An 18800-nucleotide genomic window follows, 5' to 3' on the forward strand; every position below is an offset into this window, starting at 1 on the left:
TGATTTCTCTCGAGCATTTCTTTTTTTTATAGGGAGGAGAGGGGGGGGGGGAGCGTTGATGTCTAAACTTAACGAAAATGTTTTTTCTTGTTATTTCTTGTTTTGGCACAATAGGAGTTTTTCCGCGCCCACGACTCTATAAACAAAAGCTGTAAAACTACAGGACATCTTTCATCATCCCTTTCATCGCAAGTAAAGTTCGCCTTCAGCGAAGCGTGGAAAAAAATGGAATGAATCTGAACTTTTATTTTTGCAAATCACGGTGCGAGATGAGCTCTTGTACATCATTTTTTTTCGCGTCTGTGCTTGTTATATTGCGAAAGAAAAAGAAAAGTGAGCCAGTTTGTACATTTTTTGTTGAAGTACCAGTAGCGTACGAATAACAGACTGGGAAATACCATGCACCTTGTGTATTTCGCCCGTTTCTTGTCTTTTTGGAGCTGCTGGTGATTTTCAAATATATTAAATTGTGTTTTTTCTTGTACTACAGCTTCAGCACGTCATCAAGTTGTTGAAGACAACCTAAATTCAACAGAATCTTGGCTATTATAATGCTCCCTCCGAATTTAAAAATAGTCTACTTCTTACAAAAATCATTTTTATTCTTTTTTTTATTTTACCTTGTACAAAGATTGCCTTGATGTTTTTTTTTTCGTTTTTTTTTCCACGGGAAACCCGCCAAGCGAACATAAACAGCCTTTTTGTTCGTAGTCAGTGATTCGTTATTCTCACATTGTATATCGCGCATTTTCTTGTCTGCAGAATAATTCGATATCATGTAATGGGGCAAATTGTTGCAACGGTCTCATGAAAAGCATTGTGAATAAGTACACATTCTCAAGTGAGCCGTACAATGTGATACACGCGGAGTGAGTGAACGCAAGCATATTCTCTGGCAATTGCTACCTTTGCATGTTACGCCTTTCATCGTACCTTCAAAATCACAGCTCAGCATGAACTCTTTATCAGGTCCCGCTTAAAGTGCTAGATATAGCCAGGAAGCACACAAAAAAGCTCTAGTGTCCTGGCTATAAGTAGAACATTACGCAGGGCATGACTAAGAGTGTAGTTTCTGTAGGTGCTCATTTCGCAGTCTCAAAAACTGTTTTTTTTTTCTTACCACTGTTTGGAGAAAGCTTGATCAGGCCTGGTTACGTTACGCTTTCTGTCGACCTGTGACGTTTTGTGTGTGCTCCCCCTCTCTTTCTCTCTCTCTTTACTCTTCTTTTAATCTATCCCGTGCCTTTTTCCTGTGCAGGGTAGAATGCCGGTTATGCTAAACTGGTTACCATCCCTGCCTTTCCCTTTCTCTCCTGTTTTTCTTTCTTTCATGTGTCTCCGTTTCGATATTTTTTTCGCTAAGTGGTGTTTAACCTTTTCCTCCTCCTCCCCGTCCACTTTATCAAACTACGTGGTGGTCGAATTCCCTCGTCTAAAGATGATAGAATAACTTCAAGCTCAGCAGCATGGACTACACCCAACATTTTTTAAATGCGAAGCATTTCTTAGCGAACCTCTGGCACATTGAGCGTTTCTATTACGTATCTATCTATCTATCTATCTATCTATCTATCTAGCCGCCTATGTCTGGGTGCTGTCGTGATCGCCTCCTTAACTTGGTGTAGACCAAAATTAGCATGGGAGGGTAAGACGACTTGAAGAATATGACTGTGTGGTCATGACATGAATAACGTGAAAATCCTGTCGCGTGCGTCATCAAACCCTTTCCTCCAGACACGTGTGGCACATACCCGTTTACCACCGGCCGCGATGTACGGGTATGCGCCACAGGTGATTGATAGTTTATATCTACCCAGGAACAGCGAAAACAGATATTAGTAATTTAAATGCGAGAGCGTTAAGAAAAACCGACATCGGCAGCGTTGACCCGACGAATGGAAAGAATAAACATCAGGATACAAGCAGGAATCGAACCCAAGCATTCTGCGTGGCAATCAGGTATTCTACCACAAAGCCACGCCAGGTCTACAAACTGGTTTGGAAAAACAGCCTCTGCAGGCGTAATGGTGGTGCAACGTCAGTTGTGGTTGTGGTGCTGGGTATCTAATTTTACAAGAAAGCAATAAACATTACATATGTACTCCTACGACACAGGCGTCATATCAGATTAACGTCTGTGGTTCCAGTGTTGACTCCGCATTTATAGCAGTGTAATAAGCATTGCATTTGTATTCCTATGATTCAGCAAGTTATATTGAAGCATTGCTCGACCCCGGAGGAATACATTAACGAAAGTTACGTATGATATTCACATCATCGCAGCGTAAAGTGCACTTAGTCCGCCAGAACGACGCAGTGTCCTCTTCATTTCTTACGAGGTTGGGCGATGGCCACATGCTGACCGAGGATGACAGATTGATTGACAGCCGCTTTGTAGACTAGGCTGCGTAGGTCACATACACCCAGGTAGTCTACGAATACGGCAAGCGCCATCCACTGATGTTGTTCTACGTAGCCCTATCCAGGCCTACCAGCCTCAACGGCCTAAACCTCACCAACGCGATGGGTGACTTCAGATTCCGACATGTCGCCGGCTCTATATACAGACAATTTGTCGACGAAATGACCGAGGCATCCACGATTTCTAAGAGCTGTACTATACCTCATACTTCACTGCACATGGACCCCTGGCCACCGCGATCGCGACCGATACGATAACAAGTCATGACCAGCGTCTAGTGCTCAGTAATCACGGTGATGATGACCTTGTTCAAGAACTGTTAAGGCTCGTTCACACCGGCGACCAGCAACGGTCGCGCGACTAAGTTGGTCGCAAAGCGACTGGTCGCAAACGGTCGCAAATGGCCGTTTTTGTCGCAAAGCGACTACTGTGGCTTAGTCGCTCGCTGCTCGATTTTTCAGTCGCGCGACTGTAGTCGCAAACCTCTGAGCCAATCACATGCGCAGGAGCAGGACGTCACCTTATTTTTACGGGACAATGGCAATACGGGCTATGATGCGAGAAGACGTGGATTCTGTATGGCGACGGTTATAAGTCGCACGCAGGTGTGAACATCGGTCGCTTTGAGTCGCTTTTTGACTTCCAGTCGCAAATGGTCGCGCGACCGGTGCTAGTCGCAGGTGTGAATGAGCCTTTAGGAAACCCTTCCACACATGCACACGGGTTCGTGAAACGTGCGTGCTTTCTCCACGATAACGGACAAGTATAAGCACTACATATCAGCTTACCGCTTCTGGTGTTGGTAATACCCACGTTGCCGTTGGCAGCGTTATCTAACTTTAAACAACTGGTCATATAACACATATGCGGCTCTTCAGCATATATGTGTGCGTATAAAATTTATACCAATCTTTAGCATCATTTCGTAACATTTCGCTCAGTAAAAAAAATTACGCCACAGTCACCTTCCCGCCGCATGCTTCGCATATTATCGACTTCCACGGTACGTGAGATCTGCCGAATTTTTTGTCTTTACTAGGCTCTCCAGAGATCCGCAGAGCAGCCTTAGTGCTTCACCGAATTTCATAATGCGGCGCTTTCTCAATGTGAATATGTATTATCGGAGCACTCACCGCGCACCTATAGGCTATAGTTTCGAACCATACATTCGACTCCGCAGCCTATTTCGCAACCGGCAGCCAGGGTTAGCTACTGCGTGCCTTTTTAGGCACGTCGTCGTAGGAGTGTGGCGCCGAACTAATAAAAAATATATTTCAGAGATCGGACGTTCGGCTTCGGTCTCTCCAAACCGTCACTGCAGGGATTTAGCGGCCGTGTCGGGATTTGAGTTCTACTCTCGCAGAAATCAGCGAAGCAGCTCCTTCTTTATCTTTCTTTACATTATATCCTTCACTTCATACTTCTTGAAGTAAACTCTCGTTGTTTCTGCTGTTCACAACGTTCAACACTCTGTCCTGATCCTTGTTTTTTTTCCCGACAACACCTGAACCTATCATCAAGAGTGAATCAACGCAAAAGTTAATTTAAGCGAAGAACTTTTCTCGCGCTATTCGTCGAACACAGCGGATCTCAAAGCATTTTTCTTAATTCTAAAATGTATTTTTTTCGTTGCGTTAATGCGCTCTTTTCAGCTCGCAGAAAGTTTGAACCTTTCCGTGGGGCGACGCAGTGTAATGTGTTCTGCAGCCAAGAACCAAAAGGAAGTAAAATCATAAATAGAAATGAAGACGTATGAAAAAACGCGTCTGCCCTTCAGCCCCAGAAAAATCGATATTAATCTATTCCGCGGCTTGTCGGTGCCTTAGTCGGTGGAACGTATTATGTTTTCTATCTATCTATCTATCTATCTATCTATCTATCTATCTATCTATCTATCTATCTATCTATCTATCTATCTATCTATCTATCTATCTATCTATCTATCTATCTATCTATCTATCTATCTATCTATCTATCTATCTATCTATCTATCTATCTATCTATCTATCTATCTATCTATCTATCTATCTATCTATCTATCTATCTATCTATCTATCTATCTATCTATCTATCTATCTATCTATCGTTTTCACGAGCACTCGGGTTAGTGTAGGAGCTAGCTCACCTGTCGCTTATACATTCTCATATGAGATGAAAGTTGATGCGATTGTTTGCCAGGAACAAATAGCGTGGAGGCTTCCGTTGCGTGAGCGTTTTCTCCTATTTCGTAAAGTTAAACAGATCCCTGCAGAAAAAGTTGTAATTATACTAACGTTGGTTGGGTTTCGTTTACTTGATTACGTAACCTGATTGCTGTATGTGCCTCAAAGTGGTGCATATCTTCTCGGATTTAGTATAAGCGAGAAAAACGCCGTCATGTTCAGAACGGTTACGAAAGCTCGTGTTCGTGTGTTTGCGCTTAAGGGTTGAGGTTAGTGGGAGGCATTTCTAGACGGGTAAAAGGCGTGGTAACATAGGCAACACTGTTTCGGTAGATAGTCTTATGCATTTCATATTTAGGTATCCTTTCGTAATGTGAACGAACTTGCTTTGAACGTTTTCTTTTTCAGGTCCACCTTTTTAAGAAATCAAAACAAAATAGAGGAACTGGTTTTCAAATAATGTTCTTGGTGCTTCGAAAATACTTGTAACGAGTTTAGTTACCTAAACAAAAAAGAATGAAATTCAGGAATAACTTTCTTGCAGAAGCATAGGATGCGCATAACTACACGACTTTTGTATTATAACTTATCATGAATTTGCCTTATCGCTAGCTTCCTCCTTTCTCTGTCTGTATTGATGGCCACTCGCTCTCTTTATGCTACACCGATATCTAAATCTCTTGTCGTATCGTAAGGGCTTTGAAGATTTATTGTGCATAATAGCAAGCTGGAACTGCAGTTGTGATAAAGAGAATTGTTACTTACAACCTACACAAAAATTTCGCATCTTTACTCGTGATGTGCCGTCCTTCCTCAGTGTCTAGTTTGTTTCGCTTGCGCTAACAATAAACATGCGAACGTACCCATTCTTCCAAGTAGCGGCGGTTAATCGGTTTATAACCAGCCTGAGTACCTGTAGCGCAACGAATTATCTGTCATGAGAGTTTGACAGATAATATGTAAGGTTTAGTGCCGTTTTCGAGCAGTTTGTTGCAGCTATAGTTGTGTGTGCTTGCATGTGTGATAACGTAGGAACAAACCACTGTGCTATTTCTTCATTGCGTACCCATGATCCGTCCTCGCTACCACATCATGCAGCTGTTACGACACAGCGCTAATCGATGGTCGCGGCAAACGTTCTGGGCCGGCAAATGTATCGCAATCATGAACTGCTGCAACACCAGTTGAGGTTTGCGATCCCCAAGTAAGGTAGGTGGTTCCGCGTTGGTTAGGCAGAAAAGGCGTACTCTGATCGGCGGGGTTCGATCGCGGGCGCCGTATCTTGAGAGGGATCAGTAGACAGCTCCAACTTATGTACGTGATTTGTACTCACCACTCAACTCTGTTCAAGCGACAGACAACACGAAGGTCGCTTCGCTCGTTGCAGTGGCCGCTTTTCCTTACGCCAGCGTTTTGCTGAGTCGATCACGCCAGGTTTCAAGCTAAAGGAGCTAGTTGCTAGCCTTACTTCGTATAGAATTCCGACTTATTGCTATCGCGTTCGCTGTGGCGAAACTGGTGACCTTTTTTTCGTTCGCATCCAATAGTAAACGTCAGAGGAGTTATCAAACTACAAAGATATCCGCACCCACTTTGGGTCGCAATGCGTTTCGTCACACGAGTACCGCATAACTAAACGGCTTCGCCGACAGGAAGCCTGGCTACTGCGTTTTATCTCATACAGCCTCTGACCCAACTCAAAAGACTTCTCTAGCCGGGTGTTCTCTTTCTCCACATGATTCTTCCTGCCATAAAGCAAGAGGCTTCAAGCAATCTAGCTAGACAACGTATGACTGTGACACTCCGCCACTTTGCGCACGCGCGCATGTGTGTGTGTGTGTGTGTGTGTGTGTGTGTGTGTGTGTGTGTGTGTGTGTGTGTGTGTGTGTGTGTGTGTGTGTGTGTGTGTGTGTGTGTGTGTGTGTGTGTGTGTGTGTGTGTGTGTGTGTGTGTGTGTGTGTGTGTGTGTGTGTGTGTGTGTGGTTATCAATGTATATATCATAATCATCACCCAGCACCAGGAGTTGCATGTCAGACGAATAGCCAGGCTAACATCTCTAGCACTTTATTAAAACATTTCTCTCTCTCTCTTACTCTGCGTTTATATCTATTTTATTAGATTTGTGGTTGTCGTAATAAGTGAACAATCCAGGAATAAGTGTGTATACAACAGCACAACAGCATGACGGGAACACTTGTTCAGCCATTTAATAGATCCAGCCCTTCAAACATGCTAGCCATTAACGTTTCTTAGGGAAGATAAAAAAGAAAGAATTGGAAATACAGCTTCACTCGCTTGAAACACCGTCGTCGATTCAATTGCTTCAGTTTAAGTTGGCTGCATTAGCTTTTCAAATTTTTAATTATATGATAGCAAAAAATGTTGGTGCACAAAAAAAAGAGACACAGTTCTTTATTATTTGACTCTAGTGGCTTGTCTGTCAACCTCTCTTGCCTCTGTCGCCGCCGCTAAAATCATATGATAAAGAATCGATTGCTTTGTTGTTGTTGTTGTTGTTGTTTTTTTTTGAAAACCCCAAAACAACTGCCAGGTTTGAAGCAACGCAGTGACAAACAGCTTTCTATGACACCTTGTCGCCTCATTTATCATCCATACACGTAAATCAAGGTACACAAGCATCTGGTGTAATACCACCACAACGATTAATGAATCCAGCACATCGGGCTTAGCGGAACAACGCCTCAATCACTAAGCAATTGCTCCGGGCAGAGAGAAAGAAAACGTGAAAAAGAAAAAGAGAGAGGCAGGAGCACAGCGGCGCTACAGGTACTTGCCAAAACGACGAACCTCTCGTTTTGTTTACCATTTCATTGCCGCAATCACAGCGCCGCCAGCAGCGCCATCTACAGGTGGGATTCAATCAAGGTCGCGACAGACATTCCTTCGCCTGAGCTGTTCCAAACGGTCGAGTCGTTTCGATGTCTCGATTTTCACGTAACAACGCTCTATTTGTACGCATCAACAGCAGAAATAGATTATGTTGCTTAATGGAGCCATAGGTAGAGGATCGACGCTCGCTTAGCGGCGCTTCAGTGAGCACAAGGCAGTTCCAGGAAGCTGTTTCTTCAGCAGCCGTTTTGCTTGGTATTAAAGTAGTTACGCTTCCAAGAAACTGGCGTTCCTCAGTTTATTTAGGTTTCAATGATTTTGCTCTGCCTGGCAGGGAAGTCCTTATTTTCTGAACATTCGGCGTGACAAATTCGCACCACCCAATGACTCGGCCTCGTGAAACGTATGGGCTCGGTTCGAAACCCGCCCGCGTGTTTCTCAGTCACCCCGGACGCGTCAGATATTCTGAGACAACGCGCTCAATCGTGACAAACATGGTCACCTCCGAGACACGAGGCGTCGCGGACGTTAATCACGGTTTTGAGGCCAACATCTGTTGGCAGTGAGACGCCTCGACCCCCTCCTTCAACCGCGCGCGAAACATGGCTGCTCCTGCGGCAAGCGCCGGCACCGCGCTGCCCTCGAACGGCGTGCGACGAAACGTTGAGGGTCCTTCGGTTATATTAGTGTTTTGCTCCGGGGTTCCGTCAGCGCTCACCTTGGCCTGTTGTCTGCGCTTTCGGCCCGGGTTCTTGGTCCTGAGATGGCGGCCCGGCGTTCTCCCGAGCTTCCCGTTCGTCTTTCGAGGAGGGTTCTCCGCTGGGTGCGAAGATAGATATCAGCGGCGGCGCGCTAAGGACGAACGCGGCGACAGCTGCAACGGGCCCGGCCGAAGTGACGGTTTTCCACTAGTGCGCCGCCGTCGCCGCCGTAGTTTCGTGGGCGTATGGGGAGCGCGCGGTCGCCTCGTGGGGAAAGGAAAAGGGATAGGTGAGGGAAAGTGACACGTCAGAAGAGGAGAAGGAGGGTTCAAAGACAAAGAGAGGGCGGAACGGACAAGGAGTGCAAGGATGTCGAACAGCGAAAGACAGGAGTGCGGCCGTCGGTAAGAAAGGAAAAAAGGAACCCGAAAATATTGGAGAGAAGGGAGTGAGACAGGAGAGGAGGGCTTCCCGGCGAGGTTGCGCAGAGTGTCTGAGCATGCGCCGTTGCCGGGGCGACGGCGCGAGGATGCTATGCGTAGGTGCCCCACTCTCTTTCCCCCAGCTTCCCTACTTCGTCCTCACTCTCCCCCACTTTGAAATTGTACCTGGGTAAAGGGAGCACACAAGCGTTTCCCTCGGACGCGCTTTCGCACCGGTTTCGCCAGTGTCACATGATGTTCCGGAGCCCTGTCGGAGCACCGAAACGACCACAAAATCCTGAACTCAGAGTTCGCTGGAATGCGACCGAGCTGCCGGCTCGCGTTCCCGGGCCATCTTCTCTTTTTTTCGTGCCGTCGCATCGGGCTCGCGGGCATCTCTTTATTGGCCGCGCGCAAACATCGTGCGCGTCAGGAAAGCAAAGCATGTCTCTCCCTTCCATTACATTTTTTAAGGGGGTACTGACAAGAAAATTTTCAGTTGTTTTCTTGAGTCAAAGGCCAAGCCCTCAAAAGGATAGAAAGTACATCACGCCTTTAAAAGCTGGTTTCGGTTGCTACTGTACCCTGACATCACGCCATGGTATAAGCTTTTCCTCACGTGCTCGCGCAAGATTCGTGACGTTTCCATGGCCGCTCCGCTCCGTGGCTCCGTTGGTTACGCATAAGCGGCCATTTTGCATTTTTCCTTCCTGAAGTCATCACAACTAATACTGGTGCGTGAAGTCTTCAGAACTGACACTGCAGCCTGACGTCACGCTAGTGCCGATGTCAGTGAATGCGCCACGCGAAAATTGACTTTAGTATTTAAATACAATAGCTTATCAGCATTTCGTGAGCTTCTTACTTCCTCAGAGAGGTCTCTGTTACAGGGGACCTGTATAGAAATATGAACTCAGCTTAGAAAACTAGTGTCATTGGCCCTTTAAAGTTGCGTTGAGCACTCTTTTTTTCTGTGATGGCTACGTCTCATTTCTGGATCTCTTGGGTGTTTCAGGACTCGTCGGCAGAGTTCGTCGTAGCAATTTCAATACTGCACATTATAGTCAAAGTATAGCCGTATTAGTCTCGCAACACAGAACTACTTGCAATGCTCTGTCGCGAGGACAACTACGGTACAGCTAATCAAAACATAGCGTATAAAACTTTCAGTTCTTAAGACTTAACATAGGCATGGCGTTAGCGATTCGGTGGATATCCATTTATGAGTACAGGTAGCCAAACAATTGTGTGATTGTCAGCTTCCATGAATGTGCTGAAACAACGGGTGCCTCTCCTCATTAACCAACTTCCAGAGGTGACTTTGGTACGTTGCCACACCTTCTTCAAACACGCCGCAGAGAACTTGTTATACAGGCCAAACGTAATATGACCGACTTGGCTTTCTTTCGTTCTACCTATCCGCTTATTCATAAAAAAAAATGAGGTGAAAAGTAACACAATGCTAACATGAAAAAAAAAAGACAGCTAAACTTCGTGCCGCTCTTGCTGTAGTGCAATCATATGATCTAGGCCGGCCGCCACAGTGCCAAGGCAATTGCGTTGCGTACTCGCTTGACAAAGCCAGCGCAGAAGTCATCGGTCTCTTCACGGAATACTGATCCCTCGATCGCGATGGTTTACTGCACCAGAAATCAAATTATCCACGGAATGGGATTCGGTAATGGAGTTAGCGATCGGTGACCGATGCCAGGAATGCAACACTGTCGAGTGCACTGCAACCGTGGGCGGGTGGTCAGGGCGCTGACAATTGCCTGCGTTCTTGCGTGCATGTGTGTATTAATCGGCCTTCCTTAAGTGGTATCGCCACTACGTTGACTTGCGGCACTGTTTGTTTATTAGATGCGAAGTATCTTATGGCGGAGTTCAATCCGGTGGTGGTGGTGGTGTGCGGCGTGACCATCCTTACTGCGCATGCGCATACCCTCTCCACTCACCCTCTCGCCTACCCCTCTCCACTTTCCCTTAACCCCTACCCCTCTCCACTTTCCCTTAACCCCTACCCCTCTCCACTTTCCCTTTTCCATTTCCCCTCTCCCCTCCCCCTTTCCACTCTTCCTCTGAAACGCGGGCTAGACATGCCGAAATTCTCCTGCGCAACGCTGCGATGAGCACCAGCGCATGCGCGTCCCCTCCCCCTCTCTATCTCCCCTCCTACGCTGCCCCCCTCTCGCACGCCTGCCGACTGCGTTCCCCGCTCGCCCTGTGAGAATTAAAGGCCAGGCTAAAGGGAAGACAAGACGCGCGTAGCGTTCCTCTTCACGTTCCACGACGCGAGGTCGGTAGCATGCCCAAAGAAAGCCAACGGAACGCGATCGTGCAAGTGCTCCGGCTTCGCATCGCCTCATGGTCCCCTTTAGCGGGAAATGGTGTAATTTTTTTCTGTTTGTATGCTTAGTAGCAAAGCTATTAGGGGCGAAGCTCCTTAAGGCGGCACCCGTTCGTCCCTCGTAGTCGTAGTCTTAGTAGTCGTAGTGCGTAACCAGTCTTACGCTTTGACCTCCAAGGTGGTGCCGGTGGGAGATTTTTCCTGTGCGTTGTTGAACAATAAAAAATTCGCAGCGTCCGCGTTAACTAAAAGCCGAATTCTTCTTTCTCTCATTCCCCATTAGCAGCCATTGGCATGTTCCAGTAGGAAACGTTAGTAGAAGTAGAAGTGTAAGTGTTAGCTAAAAGCCGACTTCTTCTGTCTCTCATTCCCATTAGCAGCCATTGTTTACCTCCAAGGTAGTGCCTGGTGAGATTTCTCCTGTGCGTGATTAAACAATAAAAATTTTGTTCAAAACGCCGTTGATTGATGAAATAAACCAACGAAAGACGCCAGATGTTTTCTAAAAGCAAAACGAAAGAATGCCAGATGTTTCTAAAGCAAAACGAAAAGACGCCAGCTGCTTAACGAAAGACGCCAGATGTTTTCTAAAGCAATGGTTTTCTAAACAATGAAAATTCACAGCGTACATGTAAAATTAAAGTGCGCTGCAAGTCGTCATAACTAATCGAACCTTTAGTATAAACGCGCCCGATCTCACGTCGGTGATGATGTACTGGGCAGAATTCACGGAAGATTCACGGTTTACCGATGAACCTCCGCAGCTTCGCCCACTCATCATCATTCACTCCGTGGATATGCTGTGATTTTTTTTTTAAGGCGAAAGCCTTAGATGCCTCATCAAACGCGGAAATTGGCCGTCGGCGACGTCGGCGTCCCGCGTCGGCGGCGTCAACACGTGTGATGCAAAAAGTCCTCATCACGGAATGACTGACGTCATCACGGCGTCACAGATCGCCCAAATTTCTCACGGCATAATGACGTCACATGGTGACGTCATCACGCGACATTGTCGCTTGGTCAAAGGTGGGCCGATCACGGAGGCAGTGCAAAATGCCGTGAGGTGCAGAAAGCTTGCCATGCCTCCCATCCTGGAGGCAGTGCAAAACAGACTTGTACACTTTACAGAAAGTAAGCGACCGATTACAATTACAGTTACTTCCTTTAAGACGTAATTTATTACAGTGGCCAATTACAGCCCGTAATCGACTACTTTTGCTTTACTTTCCTTCAAATTTTTATTGCCTTAACAGAATAACACAAGCTTACTGAAACTACAACGAACTACTGTGCTGGCATGGCAGACAGAAAGAAGGCTGGAAGCTTGCGTGAAGGCTGGGAGGCTTATACTGTGGCTTCTGTGATATAGTGTTACACGTTGTCAACTTTCAACAGGAGTTGTTTTCGAAGGTTGTCGTCGCTGATTCTTCCATGTTTCCTCGTTGAGCTCAGGACTTACGATAAAGTTTCGCATCCATGTAATTGATTACTTGTAACACGTTACGTACAACTCTGGTGCAAAACCACGTTAGGTGCTGCAAGGTTTCGAAGGGGGCGGGGAGGATCAACATGTCGACTGAGAAGAAGAAGAAGAAGAAGAAGAAGAAGAAGAAGAAGAAGAAGAAGAAGAAGAAGAAGAAGAAGAAGAAGAAGAAGAAGAAGAAGAAGAAGGCGGCTTTCGCCTTCGAGTCGTCTTTCGCTTTCGAGTCAAGGCACCGTGAGAGTTTTCGAGCGCGCTGTGTCTCCGCGAGGGACACAGCCGACCACAATTACGAATATTAACTCTGGGTTGCAGACGTGTACTATTCTTGTGCACCGCCTTGAGCTAAGTGACGAATGGCGCACAGCTCGGTGGAGCATATACCCGAAGGTAACCCTTTCGTCGAGGCGCATCAGTGGAGCTTGCATCGCACGTTCACTGAATCCCTGTTCGGTGAATAATTCAGCACCCTCTACCCGAGCAAACTTGGCACTAACGCGGTCATCAATCAACATCACTGTACTTCGATGAAGGTATTTTTTTGGTAGCTCCATTTGTTATGTTAGATGCAGTCTCGTTTTCACGTATTCTCCTGGGATGCTATAGCTAACATCACCCGCGTTACGAAACGCTGGTTGAGCAATGGTTGCTCTTTCGAACTCTGTGTCTATGGTTTTTTTCTCTCCTTTTGTTTACTTTACTTTACCTTAACGAATGTCCGCACACGTTCCCGCGGGATGCCGTCGGTGCGAAGACGCGCACTGGCATGGCTCTTTGACCTTGCCAACTGGAAAGATGGTGGTTTGGTGTTGGGAAAGACGCTAGACGGAAAGACTTTCCTGAAGCCCATAAAGGAGCAGGATGGAGCGTCGTAAGGGGGAGTGGAGTGAAATATAGATAAGAGTGTCAAAGCCACCTCCTCTAGGTCGATACCCACACCAGGTTCAGGTAGCCTTCCCTCTATCCTTGTCAGAAAAACTGGTGGGTGACCGGTGGCACTGGGAATCGAACCCAGTGCCTCCCTAACCAAAGACGGACGCTTTGCATATTGAATACCGCTGCAGTTGAGTCGACTTGATGTACCGTACGTGTTAAGCGCCTAAGGAACAGAGAGAGAGAGAGAGAGAGAGAGAGAGAGATAGACAGAGGAGAGAAGGGGGGGCAGAGGTGTTAACCAGGTGCAAGTGTCCACTTTGTTACTCTGTATTGGAGTAAGGAGACATGGGTTCGAAATATGACTACAAAGCGAGTGGGAGTGGCGCATTAGGCTTCTCACTTTATTAGTCTATGTAAAGAAACACGAAGAGTCTTTCTCGTCCGTCGCCTTTGGTTTCAGCCAAGGCGGAACCAAAATGGCTTCCCAAACACGGTTCCACACTCCCCGCAGCCAGCCGTGGTTTATGTTTCGTAATATACTGACGTGGTAGCCCGGCCGAGCGCGGACGTTATTTGATTTCAAGTACGACAGCGTGCGTGAGAGCAGCTTATGCAGATATGCGGTACACCACGAAAGGATGGTCAATATGGGTGTCCTCCTCAGCCTTTCCTTCTATGCTCTTTATTTTCCTTTCCACGACCTCGCCTGACCGCCGCAGCATATGCCACCATTCACGCCATGCTGACATTCAGGGGTCCGTCGTAAATGCCAGCAATATACATTTTTTTATCTGGCCCCGGAACGAAATTGGTCGATGCGCTTTCCTCGGAAGCTGTCCTCTCTTTTTTATTCATTTATACTTGTCCTTCGAGAAGGAAACGTTCATGTAGGACAGCGAGGCATCGTTCCTGTTTTTCTCGCGTCATTGCTCGGTGAGAGGAAATCAGGAAGAAAGGATACGGACAGCTGTAGTCCGTATCTATCAAGTTCTTTGCCTTCAACACCGGAGCGCACTCTTCTGGCGACTCGAGACGTGAGTGGAATGCGGACCAAGTGTCACGTCTCGCTGCCCGTGCGTCCAAGACAGGGACATCGGATTAAGCCGTTCTCATGAGGCCGGCATACACACGCACACATACGCGAAATATGTCTTCTCAGCGTCACGTCCGGTCCCTGCTTTCGTCACTCTCGCGTCATTGCAAACCTACGTACGTCGACCGTTTCGTCGCGTTCTCGTTAGTTAGGCACCTTCGCGTTGAGATCCAGTTATGGTTTATCGAACAGGCCGAGGAGGAGGCCTCATTCGCGCTTTTCGCGTCACCACCACCACCACCCGACAGCTAAGGGCGTGCCTTTTGGTTTGGTTTTCGTGTATACTTGGTGACATTCTTCGTGTTTCTTTGTCTCGATTTAACTGTTCTTTCGCTTGAAGACCCGAATCGAAATTTCGGCTCCACTATACAGAAGGCTGTATTAATCATGACATCAATCACTTTTCTGTCATGACGTGGGACAGTCCACACCTGCAATCGACCACTAAGCCCGGTCGATGTTAGGAACACTGGCAATGTTCGTGCCCCTTTGCAAGCCTGCGACGCTTAGAGCCTAGGGGGCAAGCATTTTTATCCCTATGGTCTATGGTCTATGCAGTTCGTTTAAGATTTCACAGTGATGGTGGAGGTTAATCACTGTTGGGTTTCTCGCGTAACATTGCTTTGAAATAAAACAGTCATAGTAATAAGAAAACTGCAGCTTCTCCAGACGGGGACAAAACTGAAGGGAACGACTTGTCTGTGTAGCTCCCTTTGATTTTATCCCTGTCTGAATATGTCGCGCCGTATCTTTATCACTGTACATAACCAACTAGTCCAAAGCTTCACATTACCAAGTTGCAAAGTCAGGCACGCCTGAAAAGAACAGCCAGCAAACAGCGTCCTTGCGAATGTTGTAACGTGTCCACTTCTCATTTTATTTGTCCGTTTGTGCAGCTTTGTTTTGAGCGTCACCATATACAAAGAAAGCGACGTAGGCAAACGCCTAAACTGAGGAAATAACTCTTAAGTGGCAATATGTGGGTAATTTTGGGTTCTTGCATCAGTTACGGTAAATATGAAGGAAGCAAGTGCATTTTTCTCGGTAGGAATTTACAAGTGTGTTTACGAAGCAGAGCATTTATTGCTTAGGGTATGACGCGAACCGAAACTAGTACAACTTAGAATCCTTATATGTACCTCCTTATAACTACCTTATATGTACCTTATATGTACCTTATATGTACCTTATATGTACCTTATATGTACCTCATATGTACCCCTTATAGGTACCTTTACGAAGAAGCTCAGATTCTTGGTTCGTTTAAATCGCAGTACACAAACGTTCTCTCTCTATCGTACCGTCATGGTGCAAACCCGCGACATTCTGCTCGGCAGGCTGGACTTCGCAACCGCCGAGCCACCTTCACGAGTGCCTCGCCGGGTCTGTTTTTTTTTCCTATTTTTTTTAGTTTCTGTATTTGATGTTCTAATAGAAGAATGCACATCATTATCGATTCAGCCAAATTCTGCTGTTAACATTAAAAAAGACAGAAGTTGTACATCTTCTCGTGCTCGTTATACTTAAAAATCTCTTCATAGTTTCTATATATAGCAGAGACAAAAAATTGCTGTAACGACACCAACCAAGGACCAGAGACACGTTACCAGATGCCAACAAAACGAAATATTGTCCATGAGTTGACTATACTTTCGTTCGAGCACATATCTCGAAGTCTTGCCATAAGGCGGCTTCTGTAGTGTACATAAGAGTACTGCTCTGTCCTCCGCTCTCGGAAGCCCTGTGTTGTTAAAGTAGCCGTGAAGTGCCTTTCTCAGGAGCTTAGTAAGTCACTCCGCAGAACAGGGGCCTAATTTATTCAAAACTTTTCCTTCGTAAGAGATTTTCGCTATTGGTCAACCGGATTCGCTAGTGGTGTGTCTAGCACCCGGATGATCTGCCTAGCATCCGGATTGGCTGAATTTCTTACGAGCATTATTAGTGTCTTTGTGAATATGGGCCCGGGTGAGTGTGGCTTTCAACAGCTCACATTGCATGGCATTCGACAGTTCCGCAGGTACGGCACAGGCTACCATACATTTTTTTGTACACATACGGTTACCGAAAGAAGAAGAAACACAAAAATGACGAGTCTATGTGTGAGAAAGTAGCTGCCATACTTATTTTTTGTTTTTTTTTTTCAGTGAAACAGGAGACACCTTACACTCTGAGGTACAAAGTATATGACAACGAACATATTTGTACCCACGAGTTCCAACAATCACATCGACAAAAGCATTCAAACTTCTCAAAATATAGATTTCTTTTTTTTTTCCTTCATTGATGCTGCATGCGTAGCTCTATGAACAAAGAAGGAGCAAAAAGACTTGGAACAGCCATGTCTCGAATCCTGGTGCTTTGAAAAAAAAAAAAGAAAAAACGAAATGAAAGATGGAATGAACAGCACAAACAGTTCGTTTCCTTCTATTTGATGTCAATGAGATTAGTATAAAAGCTAAATAAAATATAGTATAACACTGCTGCGTGCGCATATCCATGTTTCCATAACACGGAATGACAATTCCCCGGAATGCAGTGTTTGATGTTGAAAACGGTGCTCTGTTTTTTTTTTTTTTTTCAGGCACTTTCATGCTTTATAGTCAGAGTTTGCACCGTCGACAGCGTACGTACGCGGAAAGCAACTGCAGATTAGCGATCAGTGCTGCGTTCAGTGACGGAACAGTTCAGTATCGAACATGTACTTTTGCACCGCAGCGCTCCATTACATCGGAGTTTGTGGTGGTGGCTTCGGTTAACAAAGTTCCTCGAAACAGGTCTTTCTTCTTAAATGTGTAGCATACACCACATAACTGCCAAAATTGGTTGCTTGCAGCATTGTGAATAAAGTGGCGAAAACACAACAGTTGCTTCGACGCGCCCCCTTAGATACGCTTGAATCTAACAAGACACTGTACGTCGTTAGTCGCGACTCTCCTTCACCAGAAAGCGGTTCGGTGTGGTCGTAATTCGAACCCGCGGCCTCTTACAAAAGAGTGCAGACCAGCATTGGCGCTGAATTACTGAAAAGAGATATCTGTGGCGCCCCGATGACTTGCTAGTCACGAAGTATCATCCTAGATGTAAACGCAAGGACTGACGGGTGTGGCAAAGTCTCAGGAAGACATGAAAGCCAGTAAAGGCTGGTCCCGGGCACCGCGATGCATCTTGCAGCTGTACAAATAATGGGTAACATCTCGCCCACCGCGTTGGCACTGCATACATTCATCATTTCTTCTCTGGCAAAAGTATTTAGTCGAGTTGGAGAGGGATGCTGGACTTTCTTTCTTCGCCAGGAGCAGAGCACACGAGGGAAAGCTCGATTCATTTGGAAGCGTAAAAAGTGCTCGAAAAAAAAAAAAATGTCCGGCGCATCTTTGGTCCTTCGGGGCTCATGAATTTCTATCGATGAAAGTCATCTTGAGTGGCTTGTCTGGAACGTTGATGAGCCGAGTGAAGCAGTCGAGATCCTCGTGCTTGTACTCCAAGACGAAATTGCGAACAACCTGAAAAGATAAAAAAAAGTTAGGAGTCCCTCCCCTATCGGGAAAATGGTGGCAAGCGAAGCTTGGCGTGTGCGTGCCTGGTCTACTACTTTCTTTTTTATTCTTTCTTTTATTCTTTTTTTTCCTTTTTTTTCTTTCTTTTTTCCTTTCTTGCTTTCTTTCTTTCATGCCTGAAATTGGACCCCCACCCACGTGCTTAACAGCGCAACACTTATGTTGCTACAGGCAACAACGAAGGCCATGCGCGAAACAGTGAAATGTAACAACGAAAGGCAACAATGAAACGTGGCAACATGACAGTGCAAGTGACCTCGATAAAAGGTCAGATTGCCACATCAGAAACAGCTGATCGCCGACAAGTCCAGGATCGAGAGAGCATCAATTATTGGAAAACGGCGCACATAAAAGGCCTGTCACCGGTGCACGCTCGAGGGCCTCATCTGTGTAACACCTGCATTTCAGTACTTTCGACAGCGCTTTTTGCTGAGCTAGTTGTGCCATTACTTGAGAAAAAATAGGTATGGCGCAAAAATAATAATATCTGGGGTTTAACGTCCCAAAACCACGATATGATTATGAGAGACGCCGTAGTGGAGGACTCCGGAAATTTCGACCACCTGGGGTTCTTTAACGTGCGCCTAAATCTAGGTACACGGGCCTCAAACATTTTCGCCTCCATCGAAAATGCAGCCGCCGCGGCCGGGATTCGATCCCGCGACCTTCGGGTCAGCAGTCGAGCGCCATAACCACTAGACCACCGTGGCGGGGCGTATGGCGCAAAAAGGACGGGGAGGCGCGAACTGACAAACACGGCGCGTTCGTGTTTTCACTTCGTCCTCGTCCTTTTCGGGCCGTGCCTATTTTTCTGAGTAATTTCGCCGGTTCCGGGTTTTTTTTTTCGCGAATCATGCCGCCGGCGCCACCACCGAAATCTGTAACTCAT

General features: G+C 46.3%; 2 protein-coding genes across 2 annotated transcripts in view; both read right to left on the bottom strand.

Moving 5' to 3' along the window:
• LOC119396569 (uncharacterized) overlaps positions 1 to 8412 on the bottom strand; it is a 50832-nt gene extending 42420 nt beyond the window's left edge. Inside the window, exon 1 of the mRNA XM_037663833.2 lies at positions 8154 to 8412. The gene's annotated coding sequence lies outside the window, so the exon portion shown is untranslated. The remainder of the gene's footprint in view (positions 1 to 8153) is intronic.
• Positions 8413 to 15185: 6773 nt separating this feature from the next.
• Positions 15186 to 18800, bottom strand: part of LOC119396571 (cytochrome P450 302a1, mitochondrial) — a gene marked incomplete in the record, with an annotated part of 43865 nt that continues 40250 nt past the window's right edge. The window contains 1 exon segment of the mRNA XM_037663836.2: positions 15186 to 17857. Within this exon segment, the coding sequence (XP_037519764.1) occupies positions 17744 to 17857 (114 nt within the window).

Source organism: Rhipicephalus sanguineus, chromosome 6 (genome assembly GCF_013339695.2).
Source record: "Rhipicephalus sanguineus isolate Rsan-2018 chromosome 6, BIME_Rsan_1.4, whole genome shotgun sequence".
Classification (NCBI taxonomy): domain Eukaryota; kingdom Metazoa; phylum Arthropoda; class Arachnida; order Ixodida; family Ixodidae; genus Rhipicephalus; species Rhipicephalus sanguineus.